At 56.8% G+C, this 20401-nt stretch overlaps 1 protein-coding gene across 3 annotated transcripts; it reads left to right on the top strand.

Moving 5' to 3' along the window:
* Positions 1-8964: 8964 nt before the first annotated feature.
* On the top strand, positions 8965-20355 carry AIFM3 (AIF family member 3). 3 transcript variants are annotated; one of them, XM_016204254.2, is made up of 20 exons: positions 8965-8995; positions 12732-12945; positions 13186-13295; positions 13536-13645; positions 13743-13787; positions 14013-14109; positions 14185-14297; positions 14573-14659; positions 15356-15447; positions 15558-15688; positions 15790-15905; positions 16005-16076; positions 16172-16235; positions 16798-16874; positions 16977-17094; positions 18338-18436; positions 18711-18786; positions 19331-19435; positions 20073-20093; positions 20316-20355. In XM_016204254.2, exons 1-20 carry the CDS (start codon positions 8965-8967, stop codon positions 20353-20355), a joined length of 1818 nt encoding a protein of 605 aa, XP_016059740.1. The 3 variants fall into 3 exon arrangements, with proteins under 3 accessions (XP_016059740.1, XP_016059741.1, XP_016059742.1); XM_016204255.2 differs by lacking the exon at positions 20073-20093; XM_016204256.2 differs by lacking the exon at positions 20073-20093 and having other exon boundaries at positions 8965-9004; positions 12723-12945.
* The last annotated feature ends 46 nt before the right edge of the window (positions 20356-20401 follow it).

Here is a 20401-nt window from a genome sequence, read left to right as displayed (position 1 = left end):
CAGGGGTGGACAGCCAGGCACCATCGGGGCAGCACTCAGTTCTGGCACAGTCTCCACGCCCCTGGTACTCCACAGGCCCCTCCGCCTCGGCAGCCGTGGGATCCTAGGGAACTCCTGGTGCTCGGCCGGGTCCAACTTAGAGCACACGGGAAGGGGTTGCAGGGAGGGTGGACCCCTTGAGAGGTGGATGTGGAGGACCTAAAGCTCTGGGCCCCCGGAGGCTCCCTCGCCGCCCTCTGGCCCCAGAAAGGGTAGACCCTTCCCCACTTTGGAGCGCACGGGTTCTGGCGGCAGTAGTGGGGCCGTAGTGGGGCCGGGGCGGCAGGGTCTGGCGGCCAGGCACACAGTGGCGCTGGCATGTCGGATGCCCAAGCCCCAGGGCTCCCTGAAGGCAGGCGGAGGGCTGGGCTGAATGGGGACTGGGAGGCGGGGCCATCAGCGCTGTTTCTCTCAGCGGCTCTGCCCCCATTTCCCAGGCTTTTGGCCCTAAGGAACCTGTGTCCTTTCAGCTCCAGCGGGGAGCGACAGGAGCGTCCCAGCTCTGGCATTGCTTAAGTAAGGGCAGGCACTGGCAGAGGAGAGAAGTATGGCGCCGGTGGCTAAGCCGCGGCCCAGGGAGGACAGCCCACACCCACTCACTCGAGGCAGCCCTGGGGAACCCACTGTAAAGGCCAAGGGGTCTGAGGAAGGGGGTCGGGGAAGGGGAAGCCCTCCAAGTGGGTGCCCATAGCTGCCCAGCAGCCAAACCCGAGGCGTAGGGAGTAGATGGTCTGCCCAGTAACTGTGTAGAGGGCGAGTGAGGGCTGAACGCCAAGAGAAGGAGGGACCAGGACAGGGCTGTGCCAGGCCAGTTACCAGAGGAGGGTACTCAAGCCCCAGTGCCAGCCCTCCAGGAATGGAGGTTTACAGCCCAACTGAATTCACCAAGACAGTTCAAGGAGTTTGAAAAATGTGGCTTTGGAAGGAAAACATCCATAGGTGCAGCGTTCAAAAGATGGTGGTGAAAGGTCTCCCTTCCTCTGTCCTTTCTATTCCCCACAATCTCCCTGTTCCCAGTTTATTATATATCTTTCTAGAGTTATTATATAGCACACAAGCAAATACACCTGTAAATATTCTCTTTCAGTTTTCTCTGCACAAAGGTAGCACAGGTTCCTTATTCCTCTGCACCTGCTTTATTCCCCCCAATCTATTTGAGACTGTAATGAATCAGCACATTGAATCTGTCCTTTTTCATCACTGTATAGTATTCAACTAGGTGGCCATATTGTCACTCATTTTTGTTCCCCTATTTTTAAAAAAAATCTGTTTTTTATTGATTTCAGAGAGAGGAAGGGAGAGGGAGAGAGAGAGTTGAAACATCTATGATGAGAGAGTCATTGACCAGCTGCCTCCTGCATGCCCCCAACTGGGGATCAAGCCTGCAACGCGGGTATGTGCCCTGACCGAGAATCAAACCCCGATCGCCTGGATCCTAGGTTGATGCTCAACCGCTGAGCCATGCCTGGCCGGGCTCCCCTATTTTTTAAAATATATCTTTATTTATTTCAGAAAGAAGAAAGGAGAGGGAGATAGAAACATCCATGAGAGAAACATGGATCAGCTGCCCCCTGCACATCCCCTACTGGGGATCAAGCCCAAAACCCTGCATGTACCCTGACTGGGAATCGATCCAGCAACCTCCTGGTGCATGTGATGCTTAACCAACTTAGCCACACCGGCTGGGCTATGTCCCTCTATTGATGGGCATATAGGTCCTTTCCAATCTCAGGTGGTCAGATTCATTCAAATGAGTACCTCCAAGTGGGATTGTTTTGTCAAAGGCTCTGGGTATTTGCAATTTTGAGAGCTGTTGCCTAATTGGTCTCTAAGGATTGCCTCAGTTTACACTTTCAACAAGCACCATCTAAGAAAATATATATAATGCCTTTACGTACCCTGTGTAGACAGTTATTTATTGCTAAACAATATTCCACTCTGTGGATGAGGCAGTTTATATTAGCTCATCTGTTACTGGGGGTGGAGAAGTTATTGTCAAAATTTTGATGATGAAAAATTCTCAGGTCTAAGTAAAGGCCACTGGGGCAGGGCCCACCTTCTAGCCCTTGGGCTGACTCTGACCCAGTACTTGCCCCAGGTGTCTCCTGACCTTCTGGCCTCCCTGTTCCCTTCCAGTCCAGTGCCAGTCCTAGTTTCTGGTATGTTTTATTCCTAAAGACACATATGATAAAAACCCCTTACCTACCTCCTCCCTGGGCTGTGATACACTTCCATGTCACCCCCCTGCCCAGAACCCAACACTCAGGCCAAACTGGACTGACACATTCTGAATTCCCCAAAATTTGACACCTTACCTCCTTGCCTTTGCCCACATATTCCTTCTGCCTGGATACCCTTCTCCTCTCCTTTGGTGAACTCCAACTGGTCCATCTGTCCTCAGCTTCTGCCACCTCCTAGTAAAGCCCTCCTGAACTTTCCCTCTCTCCATGAGGACTGGAACTAGGACTGGTCCTCCCAGAGCCTGAGAACAGAACTTGGGGAGGGCCCAAGCTGGGCTGAAGAGGCTTGGGGGAGTTGAAGCTAGCCTCGACAGAGTCAGAGCCCTCAGAGAGCCCAGACTGTGTTAACCAACATGAGCAGGGGAGAGACTGGACTGCAGTAGCCAGAGCAAGCTAGGGAGTCAAAGAGGAGGCTGGGGGTGGGGCTTGGCCTGGGTTCCCAAACCTGAGGATTCCCCCAACCTTTGCTTCTATAATGAACAAATCATTGTTTAGCTCTGGACACCACTACCACACATCTTGCTCCTGAACACAGCTGGCCTCAGCTCAGATGTTGGCTTTTGCTATATCAGCACCTGAACATTTCCTGGGGATCTTTTAGTCAAACCAAGGTCTCCCTATCTGGAAATCCACCTAAGTGGGCAGGGAAGAGGCCCCACTCTCAACCCCTTCCCTCAGAACCCCAAAGCTCAGGGAGGGCCCTGTGGACCCTCAGACTAGCCTCCAGGGGGCGCCAGTGTCAATCCCAATGTTCAACATTGCAGTTAGACTATCTCATTTTCTTACCTAAAAAAGGACCATCCTGCGCACTGGGCTTTGGAAACCCTAGGCTGAGGGGAGTGGGGAACAAGGAGACTGACAGGAGAGGGAAGATGTAAGGAGGGCAGAGACAGACTTGCTGCATGTTGGGGGTGCTCCAGGGGTAGGGGGCTGGGAGCAAGGATCACCCACCTGCTTCTCAGACCTCAGCAACCCCCTCCCTGCCTTTGGGGTATCTCCTGGTCTAGGGGGATCCCAGATGCCCCAGGTCACCTCACTACATCTCAACCTGGAGCTTCATTTCCCTCTTTGCTGTTGCCCCATTAGGTATTGTCAAGGCTGCTAAGATAGTTGCTATTACCTTGTCAGAATCATCTTTGGGGCTATACCCAGGAGGACTTCAGGCTACCCAAGGCTCAGCGGCCTACTGAGTGTCTGTGGGTCCCCTTGTCCATGGGCACCACCCCAAAGTCTGGGCGCCCTCCATGAGGCAGCACTCCTAGCCTAACTCTGGTCTAGCTTTTGCTCCAGGGGGATCTTTCAACTTTTGCCCCACCATGGGGCAGTCAAAGCCTTGAGCTCAATCCCCAGGACAAAGGGTACCATGATGGGCTCCCCCATGTCAGGGCTGCACTCACCCTACATCAGGATATCTCCCCAGGTTGTTGGCCTCCTCAGCCCCCACACTGACCTGTCCCCCAAATTTTACCTCTGGTACCCCAAGCTCAGCAGCTCCCACCCCACAACCTGAGCACCTGGCTCTGCACCTGTCATGGTGTCCTGGAGGCAGCCCCATCTGGGGGCCAATGCAATTACTCCCATGTTTCCTGGGGAACCTAAGGCAGAGGGGTTCACTTATTGAAAAGATCACAGAGCAGAACTTGAACTCTATACTGGAGACCCTGAAGCCTTGGTTGAGCCTAGAAGCCTCTCCTGTCCAACTCCCACCTCTCCACCTTGTAAGCCCAGTACAGCCTAGCCAGCCTGCCAGGATTCAAGTCTGGTCTGCCACTCACCAGCTTTGTGACCTTGGAGAGTCCCTAACCTCTCTGAACCTCAGTTTCCCCATCTGTAAAATGGAGATGATACAAAGAGAAACTTACTCCTCGGGCTGTTGTGAAGATTAAAGCAATAAATGAATGTGAAGCCACAGCCATGGTTTTGGGGCACACTGTCTTCCTGGGTCAGGGGTAAGGAGTGGGGTGAGGGTTGGAGATGCAAGGTCAGCACATGTATGGAATGGAGGCAAGCTGGTTTGGAGGCCAAGGGCACTAGGCCCAAGCAATGCCATCTGCCCAGTGATGGGCCTCTCCTGTGGCAGTGGCAGCAATCAAACTGTGAAAACCACACATGGCCACAGAGGGATGGCCTGAGCAGAGCCATATGTTCCCCTCCATGCCTGGGCCCCATACCCATCTGCATGACTGTGACCCATGCAGGCCCTAGTCCTGTCCCTAGGTGAGACTCAGCCTCTGACCATCCCCATCTGTTAAATGAGGAGGGAGTTGTGCTGGCCCCCCTGGGCAAGGTATGGCATAAATAAAGGATTCCTCGGAAGGCTGTATTGCCATCCTTATAGGAGGAGAGCAAGGCCAAGAAAGGGAAAAAAACACACAAAAAAAAAGGAGGACCCAACTCACTCAAACCACCAAAGGAGCAATAATAGGACAACAGAGTCGGTGGGCCCTAATATGTTTAGTGATAGATGTGACATCACTAGAATGTGTCATTCATTCCTTTTCCACATAATTACTGAATTCCAGTTTGCTAGCTGACAAAACCACAATGCAAAGATCTGGACAGTAGGGGCAATGAAACACTGAGGCCCAGGAGTCAGAATATCAGGTCCTGATGGAGTCTGGGGATGTTGGTCAGGCACAGAGGGCTTCCTGGAGGAAGGGATACAACCAGGAGTCATGGGGACCCAAGAAGTTCTCTTGGTATAATGACAAGTGGGAAAGAGAAAATGTAATAAAAATATAAATTAAAATAGAACATAGAAGCCCAGCCAGCGTGGCTCAGTGGTTGAGCATTAACCTATGAACTAGGAGGCCACCGTTGATCCTGGTCAGGGTACATGCCGGGACTGCAGCCTTAATCCCCAGTAAGGGGCATGCAGGAGGCAGCCGACCAGTGATAAATGACTCTCTCATCAGTGATGTTTCTATTTCTCTCTCACTCTCCCTTCCTCTCTCTGAAATCAATAAAAACATTTAAAAAATAAAGTAGAAGGTAGAACATATTGTGTGTTGGGAGAGAGGAGAGAGGGGGCAGGCGAGAGTGACCTGAGTTTTCTATTATCCTCCCCAGAGGATATTTTTTCCATTGCTTTTCAGAAAGTGGAAGGGAGAGAGAAAGAGAAAAACATTGATTGGTTGCCTCCTGCACGCGCCCGGAGGCATCAAGCCTGCAAGTCAGGAACGGCTCTTGGCAGCAATCAAACCCGGGACCCTTACTCCGCGGGCCAGCGCGCTAACCACTGAGCCAAACCAACTAGGGCCTTGGGTTGGTTTTCTTGGAGAGGTTTCTCCGGGTGATTCAACTTTCCCCATGCTGCCCGCGGACGGTTGGAAGACAGGATAAAAAAAAAAAAAAAAAGGAAAAGAATCAGACCCGGTGTGCGTCCCAGCTTGGCGTCCCTCGGGGTTCCCAAGGATTCTGGGGTCCCATAACCCGCCAACGCGTCCGCGGCCAGAAGGGCCCCCGGCTGCCTCCCCACACCCGCATCCGGACTCCCAGGCCGCCGGCCGATCCCCGACGCCCGACAGCTCCCACCTGCACCGCCTGGCCGGGCGGGGCTGGACGCGCCGGCTCCCCCGCCGCAGTGTCGCCGCAGCGCTGCCCCGCCCCCGCCCGCTCCCTGCTCCTCCCCCCCACTCCCCCTCTCGGCCGCGGTCCCGAGCGGCTCCAGAGCGGACGCCGGCGCCCAGCCCAGGTGAGCGCCCGCCCCGGCCCCGGGACCCCGACTCTGCCCCCGGGTTCCTGCCCCGCAGCCTCCGCACCCCGGGCTAGCGAGCCAAAGGTCTCGGACTGGGGGCCAGCACTCTGGAGGCCGGGGGTAGTCGGCAGGGGAGAGAGAGAGACGAGCTGGAGCGAGAGCGCCCCCCTTCCTTCTCCCTCCCTTTGCCGGCCGCGCGACCCTACTGTGTGGCATTCCCCATTCCTGGGCAACCGGTCTGGTGGGGGGACCTGGACGGTGCCTGAAGGCTGCCTGAAAGGACATCTCAGATAGAGGAACTGCACGTGCAAAGGCAGGGAGAGTGCACAGACGGTTTGTGCTTGAGCCCCGTGGGGGAGGAGGGGAGGACCCCTAGCGCCCCAAACTCGAATGCCTGACTTGGATGCCGTCTGGAGGAGGGCTGGAAGCCGCTGAGGGCCTGAGCTGGGAAGGAGCCTCCCCAGGTGGGTACGGGAAAGGCCCATGTGACCCTTGGTGAAGAGTGGGACTAAGGGGAAAGAGGGGGCAATGCAGAGGAGCGGGGGGAGGCTCCTCTCCAGCCTGTACTAACTGGGGCCCTGGGAGGGGGTTCTGGGACAGGACACAGTCCCCTAGTAGGTAGGTAGCGCTCAGGCACTGTTACAATTTGTTTGCATTGGGAAGCTTGCAGGCAAGGGACAGCACTCTGCAAAAACTTGGGGTCCTGCCCTGGCCAGTGTGGCTCAATCGGTGAGGGCACCCTCCCGAGCACTAAAGGGTCTCCAGTTTGATTCCTGGTCAGGCACATACACAAGTTTGGGGTTTGATCCCCATCAGGGGGCCTATGGGAGGCAACTAATAGATGTTTCTCTCTCACACTGATGTTTCTCTCTCTCTCCCTTCCTCTCTCTAAGAAAAAAAAAAAAATCAATTAAAAAACCCCCACACATATCCTTGGGAGAAGATTTTTAAAAACCCTCAACTTGGAGTCCCCTCTTGCCATGCCCCTGGCAAGGACTTTTGCCTTTGAATGGGGGTATCTGAGACTGCAGGAGGCAGGAGGACTCCAAGCTGGCTTAGCACACAGTAGGCCTGGAGTAAGCCTGGAAAAGGTTCCATCCCCAGCATTTTCTGTTTCCAGGCCCAAGGCTCTGGAGGGTCCAGACACCTGGACACCTGGGAAGGGAGGAAACAGCCTAGACAGGCATCTGGTGGCAAGTTGAGGTCCCACATTTTCTGGGACCTGTGGTCCAGCAGGTGAAGCCTGACACCAAGCTGGAAGGAAGTGGGCATGGCTGAGCTAAAGGTGAAGCCAGGACCTGGGGAGGGGCCTCTTTGTGCCCAGGGAGGTGCAGGCAGTGCAGATGGTGACCATACTTTGCAGACCTGCCTTGGTGATGACTGGGGGAAAGAATATGGGTATGGCCAGGCAGCCTTTGGGTGCCACTGCTTCCTGGCCTATAGTGAGTGCCACTAGGGCAGATAAGATAAGATCAGGTGCCAGGCAGTAAGTAGTCCTTCCTCAACCTTTCTCTTCTATTTTCTTGACCCCCTTGCTCTCAGGTACCCACCCAGGGTCCTTGCTGGGATCTGGGCTAGACCTAGTAGGCCCTCAGCCTCACATCAAGTTAGACTTCAGGAAGAACTTTCAGGGGAAACAAATGGGATGACTGTGGGATAGACTGTGAGGAGGTCAGTTGTAAACAGGGCAGCTAAACTTTTGTTCTGAGTCTTCCAAAGTCCAGTCTTCTGGATGGCTCATCCTGTGGCCTTGAAGTCTCCTTGGGTTCAGGGACCTCTTTGTTGACCCAGTGACCCCTCCCCCAGCCCTGTGGCTTGCAGGGTGATATGTTGGCTTTTTGGGTCCCTGCCCATCTTGGAATTAAGGCGGGGGTGGGGGGTGGGAGGCCACCCAGATGCCCCTACCTGCTGCTTGACCTTGGCAAGTCCTTGGCCCCTCAGTTTATCCATCTGCTGTTAGGCATGACCTCAGCATCATGGGCCTGGTGGGCATTTGTAAAGAGTGCAGGTGGGGGTGGGAGCTCATGTCTGCTGGGCATGGTCTGTGGCAGGACTGTGTGCCTAGCCTCGCTTTCCCCCAAGCCCATCAGGCCCGGGCTTGTGGCCCACTTCTGTTCACCATGGAGCTGGGTTTCCCTGGGGACCAGTGGACTGGCTCAGCCCCACCCCCTAGTCCCTCCTGTCCACAGCTTACACTGGGAGGAGGGGTGGAGGCTGGGCTGCCTCCTGGACCCCTGCCCCCTTGCCCTGCCTTCCAGGGCCTGGCAGCCTAGGTCTACTTCTGGGCTGGGAGCAAGAAGCATTGGCCTCCCTTAAAGGAGGTGGGTATCCAGGGGCTGGAAACCAGGGTGGGTGCAAGGACCAGGGAGAACTTAATGTCATCCCATTGTAGGAAGGGGAAATCCCAGGACCAGGAAGGCTCTGCTATGATCTGCGGTTTCATCCCAGCCATGGTGGCCTCCCTGGAGAAAGGAGGGTCCCAAGGCTCCCAGGCGGCAGGATTTTGAAGGGGGAACAGAAATTGTGGGGGGTAGCTCCTGGACAAGGCAGCTGGGGGGCTGGACCTAAAGTTTGGCAGAGGGGCTCCCCTGGCAGTGGGCCCAGCCCAGGCAAAGGTGGGAGTGGGGAGTGAGGGTCCTGAGCCTGGAGGCCTCAAAGGAGAGGTGCCCTCCAGGGTCCCATTGTTCCTTTGGGGTCTGGCTCCCCTATTTCAAATATTTCCCGCTTCCAGTGTGGGCCTCTTCCAGAAGCCCCTCCCCACACTGTGTCTATCTCTCTGTGTCTCTACCCACATCCCCCATTTAAGCCCTGATCCCTATAGATGCCTCCTCTTCCCCACCCCTACAGGTCCTGAAGGCAACTCCAGCTGGGATGGCGACGCCAGCGTTTCTAAGGGCCATGGGGGGTCCAGCCCCACTGGGGGCACCCTAGCCTCCCACAGCCCACCATCTGTGGTTCTGCCCCCTGCCCATCTGTGGGCCGCTCACCATGGGTGGCTGCTTCTCCAAGCCCAAGCCAGGTACCTCCTCTCTTCTTGCTTCCCCCCTCCTTCCACCCTCCACCCTCCACCCTCCTTTCCTCCTCTCTCTATCCCTCCTCCCTCCTCCTGCCACCTTCCTCCTCCCCCTCCCCCCGCTGCCTCAGAAGTAGGTCAAGCTGGGTGGCAGCCTTAGCGAATGTTAATGCGCTGCAGGCAGGAGGGGCTGGGGGGCCTGGAGCCATACTTCTGCCCCCCTTCAGTGACCCTTCCTCTTTATTTGGGACTTTGGGTGCTGGTGGTGGGAATAGCAGCTGAATCTTTCTTAGAAAGGGGAGGGGAGGGTTCCTCCTGCTGCAGGGTAGGGAAGGGCAGCTGTGTACCCCAGGGCCAGGCAAGGGGACTCAGGGGACAGACACCTTCAGCTGATGTGTGACCCAGGGTATGCAAGGTACCTCTCTGAGCCTCACTCTCCCTCTCTACAAAATGAACCTCTCAGAGTTGCTGTGAGAGTGGAGTGGACAGATCCCAGCCCTCTTCACGTCTTCTGACCCCTGTGTGACCCTGGGCCACCTCCTCAGCCTCTCTGGGCACACTTTCCCATTTGCACAGGAAATCCCCACCCTGTCTGGCCCAGGGAGTTGCAGCGCAGGGTGGGGGCGTTGCAGGGCAATGGCAAGGCCTGGGTTTGCTCTCTGATGGAGACTCTTTTCCGCTGGGCTCTCCTCCCTCTGGCCCTTTCCCTCTTTTATTCTCACTATACTCAGGAAAGCAAGGTGTGTGGGCCTGCCGCAGATGAAGAAACTGAAGCCAAGAGAGGCCTCTCTAGTGCCCAGCCAGTGCCCCGCCCGCCCTGTCCAGGCCACCCTGCCCACTATGGCTTGCCCCATCTCCCCTTACCTGATACCCATCGGCTCCATTACCTTGGAACGCCTGAGCCTTTTCTCCTTTTCCTGGGTCTGAGGGGGAACTCGGGGGCAAGAGGAGATGTATGATGCCCTGCCAAGCAGGGGGACTCACCCACACCTGCCCTCCCCTCACTCCTGTGCTGTGGACATCCAGCTTGGGCCAGATCCCACCACTCTCCCTGCCACCATGTATGACCTGGGTAAATGATGCCCATTGTCTTGACCTCAGCCTTCCCCCCATCAGAAATGGGCAGGAGGATGCTGGCTGGCTGGCCCCAACTGGCAGGAGGCCCTGGGCAGAAGATGCCACCTGTAGTTTCCTTTAAAGGAACACAAAGGGCTGGTCTGCCTGAGACCCTTGGCCCCGGACTCCTAGTATAGGAGCTGGTCACACTTACCACACCAGAGGCAGTGCTAAGAACTTGGCTTCTTGAATCCAAATCCAGCCTCCCTTCCTGAGTGTGTGGTCTTGGGCAGATGACTTCACCTCTCTGAGTCTTTGTGTTCTCACTTGTAGAATGGGGCTAATAATAGGTAAGCTGTTGTGCTTAGCAGAGGGTCTGGCACATAGGCAGCACTTGCAAGATGTTATTATGTCCCCTTTTGGTGCTGGGCTGTCTGCAGCCAGGACTCCCCTGTGGGGCTAGGGTGGGAGGGCAGGAACTCAGGCCCCAGGCACACGTCCTGGGCAGGTCAGGGGTGAGGCTCGGGGAATTGCAGGGTGTAGGAGTGAGAGCATTTGACCCTGAGGGTTTAGCTGAGGTCAGAAGGGACCACAGGGAAACCAGAACAAGTGGAAGATCTTTGTGCAAATTCTTCATTTTCTGCCTTGCTCTGCTCTTGGCTCAGAGCACATAGCCACACACTTCCTGAGCTCCCTCTGCACTCCCTGTGCTTCAGTGGCATTGTGCTCCTTATAGGAAGTGTCCCAGGCCAGACCCTTGCTAAGCTCAGGACTAAGAGGAAGTGCACCTCTCAGTCTCTGGTCACCTGCCTTTCATTAGGCTACAAGTGCTACCTAAAGGCTTTTCCTCTTCATCACATCACGGCTGCCAGGAAGCTCGGAGCTAACCATTAAGTCCCTATTACCCAGGCTCATCTGTTGAGCTTCTGCTCTGGGTTACATATTACATATATTATCTCCTTCAGCATTCACTGTCACCAGTGAGTAGCTGGGAATCATGGAGTTAGGGTTGCTTTGGCTCTATGCGTGAGCAGATACCCACCCCCGCACCCCCCCACCCCCCACCCCCGTTCACCTTTCCACCACTGCTCCTGACTTAATGGCTTCCAGTTCGATTGCATTAGGCAGCACCTCAGAGCCTTCTGGAAGGAGGTGGAGGAAGAAAACAACCTGGCTTGGCAGTTATCTGGGCCCCTGCCAGGCTGTTCTTGTGAACTCCCTCTCTAAAGCTCACATAGCTGGTGTCAGCTGAGTCCAAAGTATTTTTCTTTTTAATTCTTCTGAAAACATTCTAACACTATTACATAAAGTGTGGAAAACAGAGGGAAAAACCCACTCCACCCATAGCCACCCCCACCTGACACAACAGCTTCAGCGTGTGGTGTGCTCAGGTGGCCGTCCTGCCCAGCTGGAATCATGGAGTGGACCTTCACCCCTGCTGTGCCCGGCCTGAGCTGGGGGCTGGAACTTGAGTATGAGGGGCCAAGCCCCCAAGGCTCCCAGGCCAGGCCAGGGTAGGGGATTAGCACAGCATTCAATGAGGGACAGGCAGGGGCTGGATGGCCATGGGAGGCAACACCTGAGCTGTGTCTAGGTGGATGGGCAGGAGTTAGCCAGAGCCAGGAAGGATGGCAGCCTGGGCCAAGGGAATTGCATAGGCAAAGGCCAGGAGGTATGACTCTGTGTTCTTTGCTTCTGGAGTGTCAGGTTTGAGGTGGAGGGGATGAGAGGCGAAGCCGGGAGATGCCTGGAAGCTCTGGTGCCTTGGGAGCTGGGAGAGGCACCTTCTGCTCTCTCATTGGGCCCATGCTGTGCCAGGGGCTTAGCTTTCAACACTCAGCCTTCCTCCCTGCAGCAGCAGCCCAGGGGGCTGGATTATTGCTGCTCAAAATTCTGTTTGTTGTTTCCTTCTAATTAGAAAAATACCCAGGCACATTGTAGGGAATTTGGAAAATGCAGAAAAGTATAAAGAAGAAAATGACAATCTCCAGCTAACTCTCCCCTAGAGTTGGCCCCCCGGGCAGGCTGGGGAAGTATCTTCTGTGTGGAGGCTGGCGGGTATGGGGAGGGGGGCGCTGTGCCCTCTCTGCTCTGTCCACATGAACTCCCCAGGTGGGGGTCACCTCCAACGCCCCAGACCCCTGCCCATGAGGACACTGAAAAACCAGTGTTTGGTAAATGCTGAAGGATTCTCAAACTGGTGAGAAGAGCTACTTCAGGAAGTTGAAATTATGCCTTATACACTTTTTTTTGAAATTTGACATTTTCAAACCTATGGGAAAGTTGCAAGCATAGAACAATGAAGCCTCGACTTTCTGTCACCCAGATTCACCAGCCCTGTTCTCACTGGAGTCACACTCTAAATGTGCCCCTGATCCATCAGGGATGTCCTTGTCCTCCATTGCAGACAGTGCCCTTGGAGTCAGAGCAACATTCAGGTCACCAGGGCTCTTTCCTCCACACAGATTCCTGGAGAAGGGTGATTTCAGGGTTGGAGGAGTTTTGTGTCCCCCTCACTAAGTTTATTATTGGGGGAAAAAAATCATGCAGAAGTCAATTCCAGCCCACCCAGCACCCATCCCTGCTGCCCCTGCCCTGCTTCATGCCTGTTTTAAGGCTCTTTTCTGGTGGAGTGGGCGAGGAGGTGGGTGGAGGGGGTCTCACAGTGCCCCCCACCCCCCCACAGTGGAGCTCAAGATTGAGGTGGTGCTGCCAGAGAAGGAGCGGGGCAAAGAGGAGCTGTCAGCCAGCGGGAAGGGCAGCCCCCGGGCCTACCAGGGCAACGGCACTGCCCGCCACTTCCACTCGGAGGAGCGCCTGCCTGCCCCTCACCCCTATCCTGGTGCTCAGGACTGCGTGGAGGCCGCCGTGTGTCATGTCAAGGACCTCGAGAATGGCCAGTGGGTGCTGGGCCTGGTACAGGGGTCAGAAGGCCCAAGGTGGGAGGGCAAATACAAGCCATAGACAAGGTGGGTAGGGAGGCCTGGAAGGGGACCATGGCTAGCTCCCACCCTGGCCACAGCCTTTGTGACTTTTGCTGGTCTGGGCCTGCTCCCCAGAAGGCTGGACTCTGGGAGGAGGTGCTGGCAGGAGGCGGTGCCTCACATCTGGCCTGAATTCTGAGTGCAGCCCCTCCCCAGGATGCGGGAAGTGGAGCTGGGCTGGGGGAAAGTGTTGCTGGTGAAGGACAACGGGGAGTTCCATGCTCTGGGCCACAAGTGTCCTCACTATGGTGCACCCTTGGTGAAAGGTGAGTTGTCTGGTACACATGGGAGGTAGGGGCAGGGTCTCCTGAAGTGGGCGTGGCTTTGCACCATCAAGCCCCAGCCCTAGAGGCCCCAGTTCAGCTTGGCTCCTCCCTGGATCTCCAGTTCCTCTCACCTACTGGTGGGGTCTTCAGGGCTGTGTAGAAACCAGCAGGTGCTGGGACACAGGAGTCCTTGGAGAGGGGCTCTTGCAGGTGATCCCACTCAGCACTGCCCCCTCCCAGGAGTGCTGTCCCGTGGCCGGGTGCGCTGCCCCTGGCATGGAGCCTGCTTCAACATCAGCACTGGGGACCTGGAGGACTTCCCTGGCCTGGACAGTCTGCACAAGTTCCAGGTGGGGCCGGGTGTGTGGTGGGGTGGGAGCCCAGGGGGCACAGGGTCAGGGACTGGAGCACCCCAAAGCCTGGTTCTGAGCAGCACAGCACTTGCAGGTGAAGATTGAGAAGGAGAAGGTGTATGTTCGGGCCAGCAAGCAGGTAAGGGTGTGGCTTGGGGCTCAGGTAAAAGGGAGAGCCCAGGTGGCATCTAGTCCCGAGAAACAGCATGTACAAAGCCCTGTGGTGGGAGGGAATCTGGTGAGTGTGGCTGTGGAGCAGAGTGAAGGGTGGGTGGTGGGGATGAGGCTGGACTGCTGGGATATGGCAGGGAGATTGGCCATGACCCCAGCTCCCAGCTGCCCCCCACTGTCTGGCGATTCCCAGGCCTTGCAGCTGCAGCGAAGGACCAAGGTGATGGCCAAGTGCATCTCTCCAAGTGCTGGTCACAGCGGCAGCACCAATGTGCTCATTGTGGGCGCAGGTTGGTGGTGGGGTAATGAGAGGCAGGGTGGGGTGGGGGAGAGGTGGTTCCTGACCCACAACACCCTCCCCGCAGGTGCAGCTGGCTTGGTGTGTGCAGAGACCCTGCGGCAGGAGGGCTTCTCAGACAGGATTGTTCTGTGCACGCTGGACCGGCACCTCCCCTATGACCGGCCCAAGCTCAGCAAGGTGGGGGTGGGGTGAGTGGGGGTGGGGGCAGGGCTCTATCCCTCTGGGTGCACTCAGGCCCACCCAGAGCTTTGCTTGCTGTCCATTGGGGGTCTGGCCAGCTGCCCTCTCTGCTCATGTCAGGCCCCGGAGTTTGAAGATCTGGGTTTGTTGAGTTTTGTCCTGCAGCACCTGTGTAACCTGGGACTGGCTCCACCCTCCCTGGGCCCCAGGTCCTCTGCTGCAAGCGGAATGATGGCTGCTTGGCTCTGTCTCAAGTTGGCTCTCTCCCACAGTCTCTGGACGCCCAGCCCGAGCAGCTGGCCCTAAGGCCCAAGGAGTTCTTCCGAGCCTATGGCATTGAGGTGCTCACAGAGGCCCAGGTAAGGGACAAAGCTGGGCAGCCATGAAGGCTGTGAGGTCCTGTAGGCTCCTGAAGATGTGAGTGTGCTCTTTCCTCCTGGCCTTGCTGCCCAGGCACTCAGGGGTGCTTCTGGCCTGGGAGGCTGCACTGGACCTTCTTCTCGGTAGGGTCATGGGCACATGCATAGCCCCAGGGTGGGGACATGGATGATTTGCTCAGGGCTGAGATGGAAGAACCTGGTGGGACTTGGAAATATAAGGAGGGCTTTGAGGGAAAGGTGATGTTTGAGGCTTAAAGAAAGGAGGGCCCTGGCTGGTTTTGCTCAGGGGTTAGAGCGTTGGCCCTTGGACTGGAGGGTCCCAGGTTCGATTCCGGCCAAGGGCATGTACCTCGGTTGCAGGCTCCAGCCCCCAGGCTGCATGCAGGAGGTAGCCAATTGATGTGTCTTTATCACATCACATTGATGTTTCTCTCTCTCCCTCTCTCCCCCCCTCTCTCTCCTGAAAAGCAATGGGGAAAAAAATCCTCAAGTGAGGATAAAAAAATAAAAAAAGAGTGAAGAGGAATTGCCAGGTGAGGGAGGAAGGACAACCCAGGTGGCCAGAAAAGCCCCCATGGAGCTGCTTAGAGGGTCTAGCTAGGCTCTGGGCATACTGCAGGACCCAGGAGTGGGTGGCCAGGCCCAGGTCCATGCTCTGCCTGGCGCGGATTGCAGGTGGTCACAGTGGACGTGAGAAACAAGAAGGTCGTGTTCAAGGATGGCTTCAAGCTGGAGTACAGCAAGCTTCTGCTGGCACCTGGGAGCAGGTGAGACAGTGTCTCCCCTGCTGGCCCTGTTGGACACCAGGCAGGGTACTCGCCAGGATGGGAAGGTGCAGGGTGCCAGGAGCCCCTCACTGACACTGGCTATTTCTCAGCCCTAAGACCCTGAATTGCAAAGGCAAAGACGTGGAGAACGTGTTCACCATCCGGACACCTGAAGATGCCAATCGCGTGGTGAGGCTGGCTCGGGGCCGCAACACAGTGGTCGTGGGGGCCGGCTTCCTAGGTGAGCAGCTGTGGATGGTGGGGTGGAGGTGGCCAGTCCCAAGGCAGTGCTGGCTCTGGAAGGTGCAGGGTGCCAGCCCGCTGCCTACAACCCCGGCCCAGGGATGGAGGTGGCTGCCTATCTGACTGAGAAGGCCCACTCAGTGTCCGTGGTAGAGCTGGAGGAGACACCCTTCAGGAGGTTCCTGGGGGAGCGTGTGGGTCGTGCCCTCATGAAGGTGAGCCCACCCTGGTCCCCAGCCTCTCAGAACCCTGGGTGCCCAGCCCAGTCCTGGCCGGGCTCTTACCTACTGCCCATTGTTCACCTGCCCTGACAGATGTTTGAGAACAACCGGGTCAAGTTCTATATGCAGACAGAGGTGTCGGAGCTGCGGGCCCAGGAGGGAAAGGTGGGGGCCCTTCTCCCCCTCCCCTGCCGCTCTCTGTCTCCTCTCCCCTGTGCCCAGGAGCTGGGCCCACCTGCTCACCTGTCTGCTCCCCACAGCTGAAGGAGGTCGTGCTGAAGAGCAGCAAGGTGGTGCGGGCTGACGTCTGTGTGGTGGGCATTGGTGAGTGCGTGGGCAGGTGGGTGTGAATGAGCAGATCTTTTGGCCAGTCCCTTCCCCTCCCTGAGCCACAGTTTTCACATCTATAAAATGGGGACCATAACTGTACCCACTTCAAGGAGCTGTTGGGGAATGGGCATACTGGGCTTGGCCCAGGCCTGGCATGGAGGATGCCCCCAGTGACCACTGCCCACTCATACTTGACTCCATGGCCTGCTTTGTGAGGGCTGCAGGACACAAACATGCCTCTAACTGGTTCCTGATGCAATTGAGATGCCAGTTTGAGGAGGAACAAAGCTGGGGGTGGCAACACGGGCTGGGGTGGGGTGGCATGCCCACCCCTATCAGAGGACTTCCTGGACCGCTTCTCAGAGGAGGCGATACCTGAGGCCTAATGGGAGGCACAGGGATCTTTGGGCCCAGGCAGAAGGGACAGGACACACAGAGGCTGCGGGGTATGCTGGCCATTGGATGATCAGTCTGGGGCTGGGTTGTGGCAAGTGAAGGGTGTGGGTCATGCAGAGCAGTGAGGTGAGAGAAGTGGACAGTGGCCCCATCCCGTCAGGCGCGGTGCCCTCCACGGGTTTCCTGAGGCAAAGCGGCATCGGCCTGGATTCCCGAGGCTTCATCCCTGTCAACAAGGTGGGCCTGGGTAGGGTGGGAAGGGTGCCGGGCTGGGGACAGGGGGAGGTCCAGGTCAGGGCCCCCTTCCCACCCACAGAGTCCTGTGCCCTCTCCCCACAGATGATGCAGACCAACATCCCAGGCGTGTTTGCAGCTGGTGACGCTGTCACCTTTCCCCTGGCCTGGAGGAACAATCGGAAAGTGAACATCCCACACTGGCAGATGGCTCATGTCCAGGGTATGACCAATCCCACAGCAGAATAAGGGATGGGAGACTGTCCCAGGGTCTCAGCCTTCCCCGGGCCCCTCTCTCAGTTTCTGGGTCCTGGTTGCTGGTTGCAGAGCTATTCAAAACTCTGTGGTGGTCTGTCTGGGCCAGCCTCATCCAGGTGATCAAGCCAGCTCACAGAGCAAGCCCTGTGTGTGGCTCATCTCCAGAAACTCCCTCCTTTGCCCTCTGGACACCCCATTCAGCCAGCCACAGCGCCCCACCTCACTTGTCCTTCCTACAGCCTCTCCTTTTCTTTTGTACTCAAAGACACATGTTCATCAGGCAGAGAGAGAGGGATTTAGTCGGACATGGGCCAGCTCCCCACTCAGTGCCTTTGTCTCCCTTGAGCCACTAGACTGACTCTGGGAACCCAGTTGCCTCATGCAGGCCCCTGGGAGGTGGCCATCTGGGCCTGGAAACTGGGGACTCAGTGGAGAACTGTTGTGCTCTCTGAGGAATAGATTTCCCCCCTCACCAAGCCTCTGAAGATGTGTTCACTGTGCACACCTGGTCTAGGCCCCTAAGCTGCAGGTGCCAGCAAGTTAGCTGCCTTACAGGGAGGACCCCAGGCTCCCTGCCCCCACCTCCTCTCCCCTCTGCCTTCACGTTATCTGAACCACTGCTGCCTGAAACTCCACTCCTGGTACCAATTTCTCTTCAGATCCAAGGTCTGAAGTTGGTGCTATTTTTTAAGGAGCCAAAGGCTACTCATCAGTGTAATAAAAGTTTAATTGGGAGGATCCAGGGGACTCACAGACATCCAACCACAGGGTTCTAGTGGGGCTTAATGAACTGGGTAGCCACCCACGCTATTCTGGCTGGGGCCCTGGGGTGTGGCTGTCGTCTCTACTTCCTGGTTACTTGTGCCTGGTCTCCTGCCTCCGTCTTCAGACCTGATATATCTGATTAGTTGTCTGTGTGCGCACCTGAGATGGCCAGGCAGCCCCACCTCCCCAGGAAGACCACCTTCCAGACCCAGGGCACTTCACTGAAATTCTCCAGAGAAGCCATCTAAGTGGCCAGCTTTGAGCTAGGTGTTTGCCTCCGTACCAACCAGCTGCAACCAAGCTCGGGCAGTGGGCTGCACAATGATGACCCCTGGGGAGGCAAGGAGCAGCCCCACATGTGAGGGGTCCCCAGAGAGCTGGGACAAGCAGTGTAGGGGTGGTGGGGGCTAGTGTCAGGGCTTTCACTATTGTGGGCCCCGCAGGGCGTGTGGCGGCCCAGAACATGCTGGCGCAGGAGGCGGAGATCAGCACCGTGCCCTACCTGTGGACCTCCATGTTCGGCAAAAGCCTGCGCTACGCAGGTAACAGAAACCTCTGGACGGGGCGGGGCCAGGAGAGTTTGGGGGCGGGGCTAATGCGGGGCGTGGTCATGAGCATCCTGGGGGCGGGGCCACGACAGCTAGAAAGCTGTAAAGCCCTTACTGGGGGCGGAGCCTGGGCTACCTAAAACGACAGGGAGCTAGGCCTGGAGGTGGGTACAGGGGGGCAGTTAAGAGGGCACAGGACCCTGGCCCGGTGGAGTCCCATCCCTTCGGCTGAGTTTACGTGGGTGCCACCCGCTTGCCCGGCCCACAGGGTACGGAGAAGGCTTCGACGATGTCATCATCCAGGGGGATCTGGAGGAGCTGAAATTCGTGGCTTTTTACACCAAGTGAGAAGGACCGGGTGGAGCAGGGGCACGAAGCAGCAGGAACTCGGTCGGTAGGGAAAACTCATCCCAGAGAAGCCTTGCTCCGGAGGAAGGGGGCTTACCCGAAAAGTGGATGGAGTGGCAAAGGGAGGAGCTAGGCAGGAGATGCTGCTGAGGAGAGGTGAGGAGGCAGGGCAGTAATGACTCCAGTTGCCACGCATTGACAGGACATTTTATTTTTAGCACAGCTCTTTGAGGTGGGTGTTGATACCCTGCTTTTACACTGAGGAGAGCCACACGGGTAGAGAGTGGTCATCCTAGGACAGGAGTCCAGCCCTGAACCCCACTGAGGAGTATGGCTGGAACCGCCATAAGAATCCCACAGCAGCCCAAAGCCCATGTTGTGCTAAAGTGCAAAGCAGGGAGGGTTGGGTGCTCAGGACATTCCTGTTGTCCTGGGTAAGATCTCTTCCTGGGTCCCAGGTGGACAAGGGGTGTGTCAGGGTCTTCAAGAAGAGGGGCCACTGCTGGGCAGTTGTCAGGCTCAGCCACCCTCTCCCTACAGAGGCGACGAGGTGATCGCCGTGGCCAGCATGAACTACGATCCTATTGTGTCCAAGGTGGCTGAGGTGCTGGCCTCAGGTCGTGCCATCCGGAAGCGGGAAGTGGAGTGAGTGTGGGCATTAGAGGCCTGGGGAAGGGGGCAAGTAGTCTACCAAAGGACTGGCTCAACCTTCCTATGGCAGTTAGCTGCCCCACAGTCCTCCAGGGCCAGTCCTCTCACTCTTGGTCCCCATTAGTCTGAGGATCCCAGGGCTATGGGGCCATGGAGGGCATAGGTTGTGATTTGGGAGTGGGCTGGTTATATGTCTTCTTGGAAGACAGAAGGAAAAGGGGCCATGTCCCAGGGCAAGGCCAGTGCTGTGGGGAGGAGTCAAGGCACACTCCTTGGGCAATCACTGAACTTGGGACATCTGACTGGACATGGTTGTGTTGAGCCTGGCAGAAACCAAGTGGGGAAACACAGCCAGTGATTGCCCCTGGGGATGCCTTGAACAGATGTGGGGTGGTTGTTCAGGGTCTGGGAGACACTGGACGCCAGTGTTTACCCTCATCCCAACAGGGTGTCAATTCGAGTCCCACTGTAGGCTCAACTTGCCTACAAAAAGCCTCCAGGGACTCGGGAAAGCCTGGAGGCCATGGGGTAGGGGTAGAACTCAGGCTAGCAACAATGGAGAATCTAGAGGGGACATAAATGACATGCTCTTCCCTGGCCTTCTCTGTCTCTCCCTCTTGCACTCGAAAAGGCTGTTTCTGCTGCACAGCAAGTACGTGTGTCCTGTCCTTCCTGTTGATTATTTTGAGCCTTTCCCACCTCAGCTGAGTCTGCACCTGATGGTCTTTCTCCCTTTGCCCAAGTACACATCCCTGCTGGGCACCAGGGCCTGGCACAGAGCAGGCCCCTGCTGTCCTCAAGGGCCAGCTGCTTATGGTGCTGAGTGGGGAGCTCTCTTCTTCTGCCCTGATTCCTCCTCCCCTCATTCCTGCAGGACCGGCGACATGTCCTGGCTGACAGGGAAAGGATCCTGAGCTTGCATGCAGCAGACTTGGGCAGGCATGCTGGGGCACCAGGGAC

This window comes from Miniopterus natalensis, chromosome 20 (assembly GCF_054644295.1).
Source record: "Miniopterus natalensis isolate mMinNat1 chromosome 20, mMinNat1.hap1, whole genome shotgun sequence".
Lineage (NCBI taxonomy): Eukaryota > Metazoa > Chordata > Mammalia > Chiroptera > Miniopteridae > Miniopterus > Miniopterus natalensis.
This window is presented reverse-complemented; position numbering and strand designations above follow the sequence as displayed.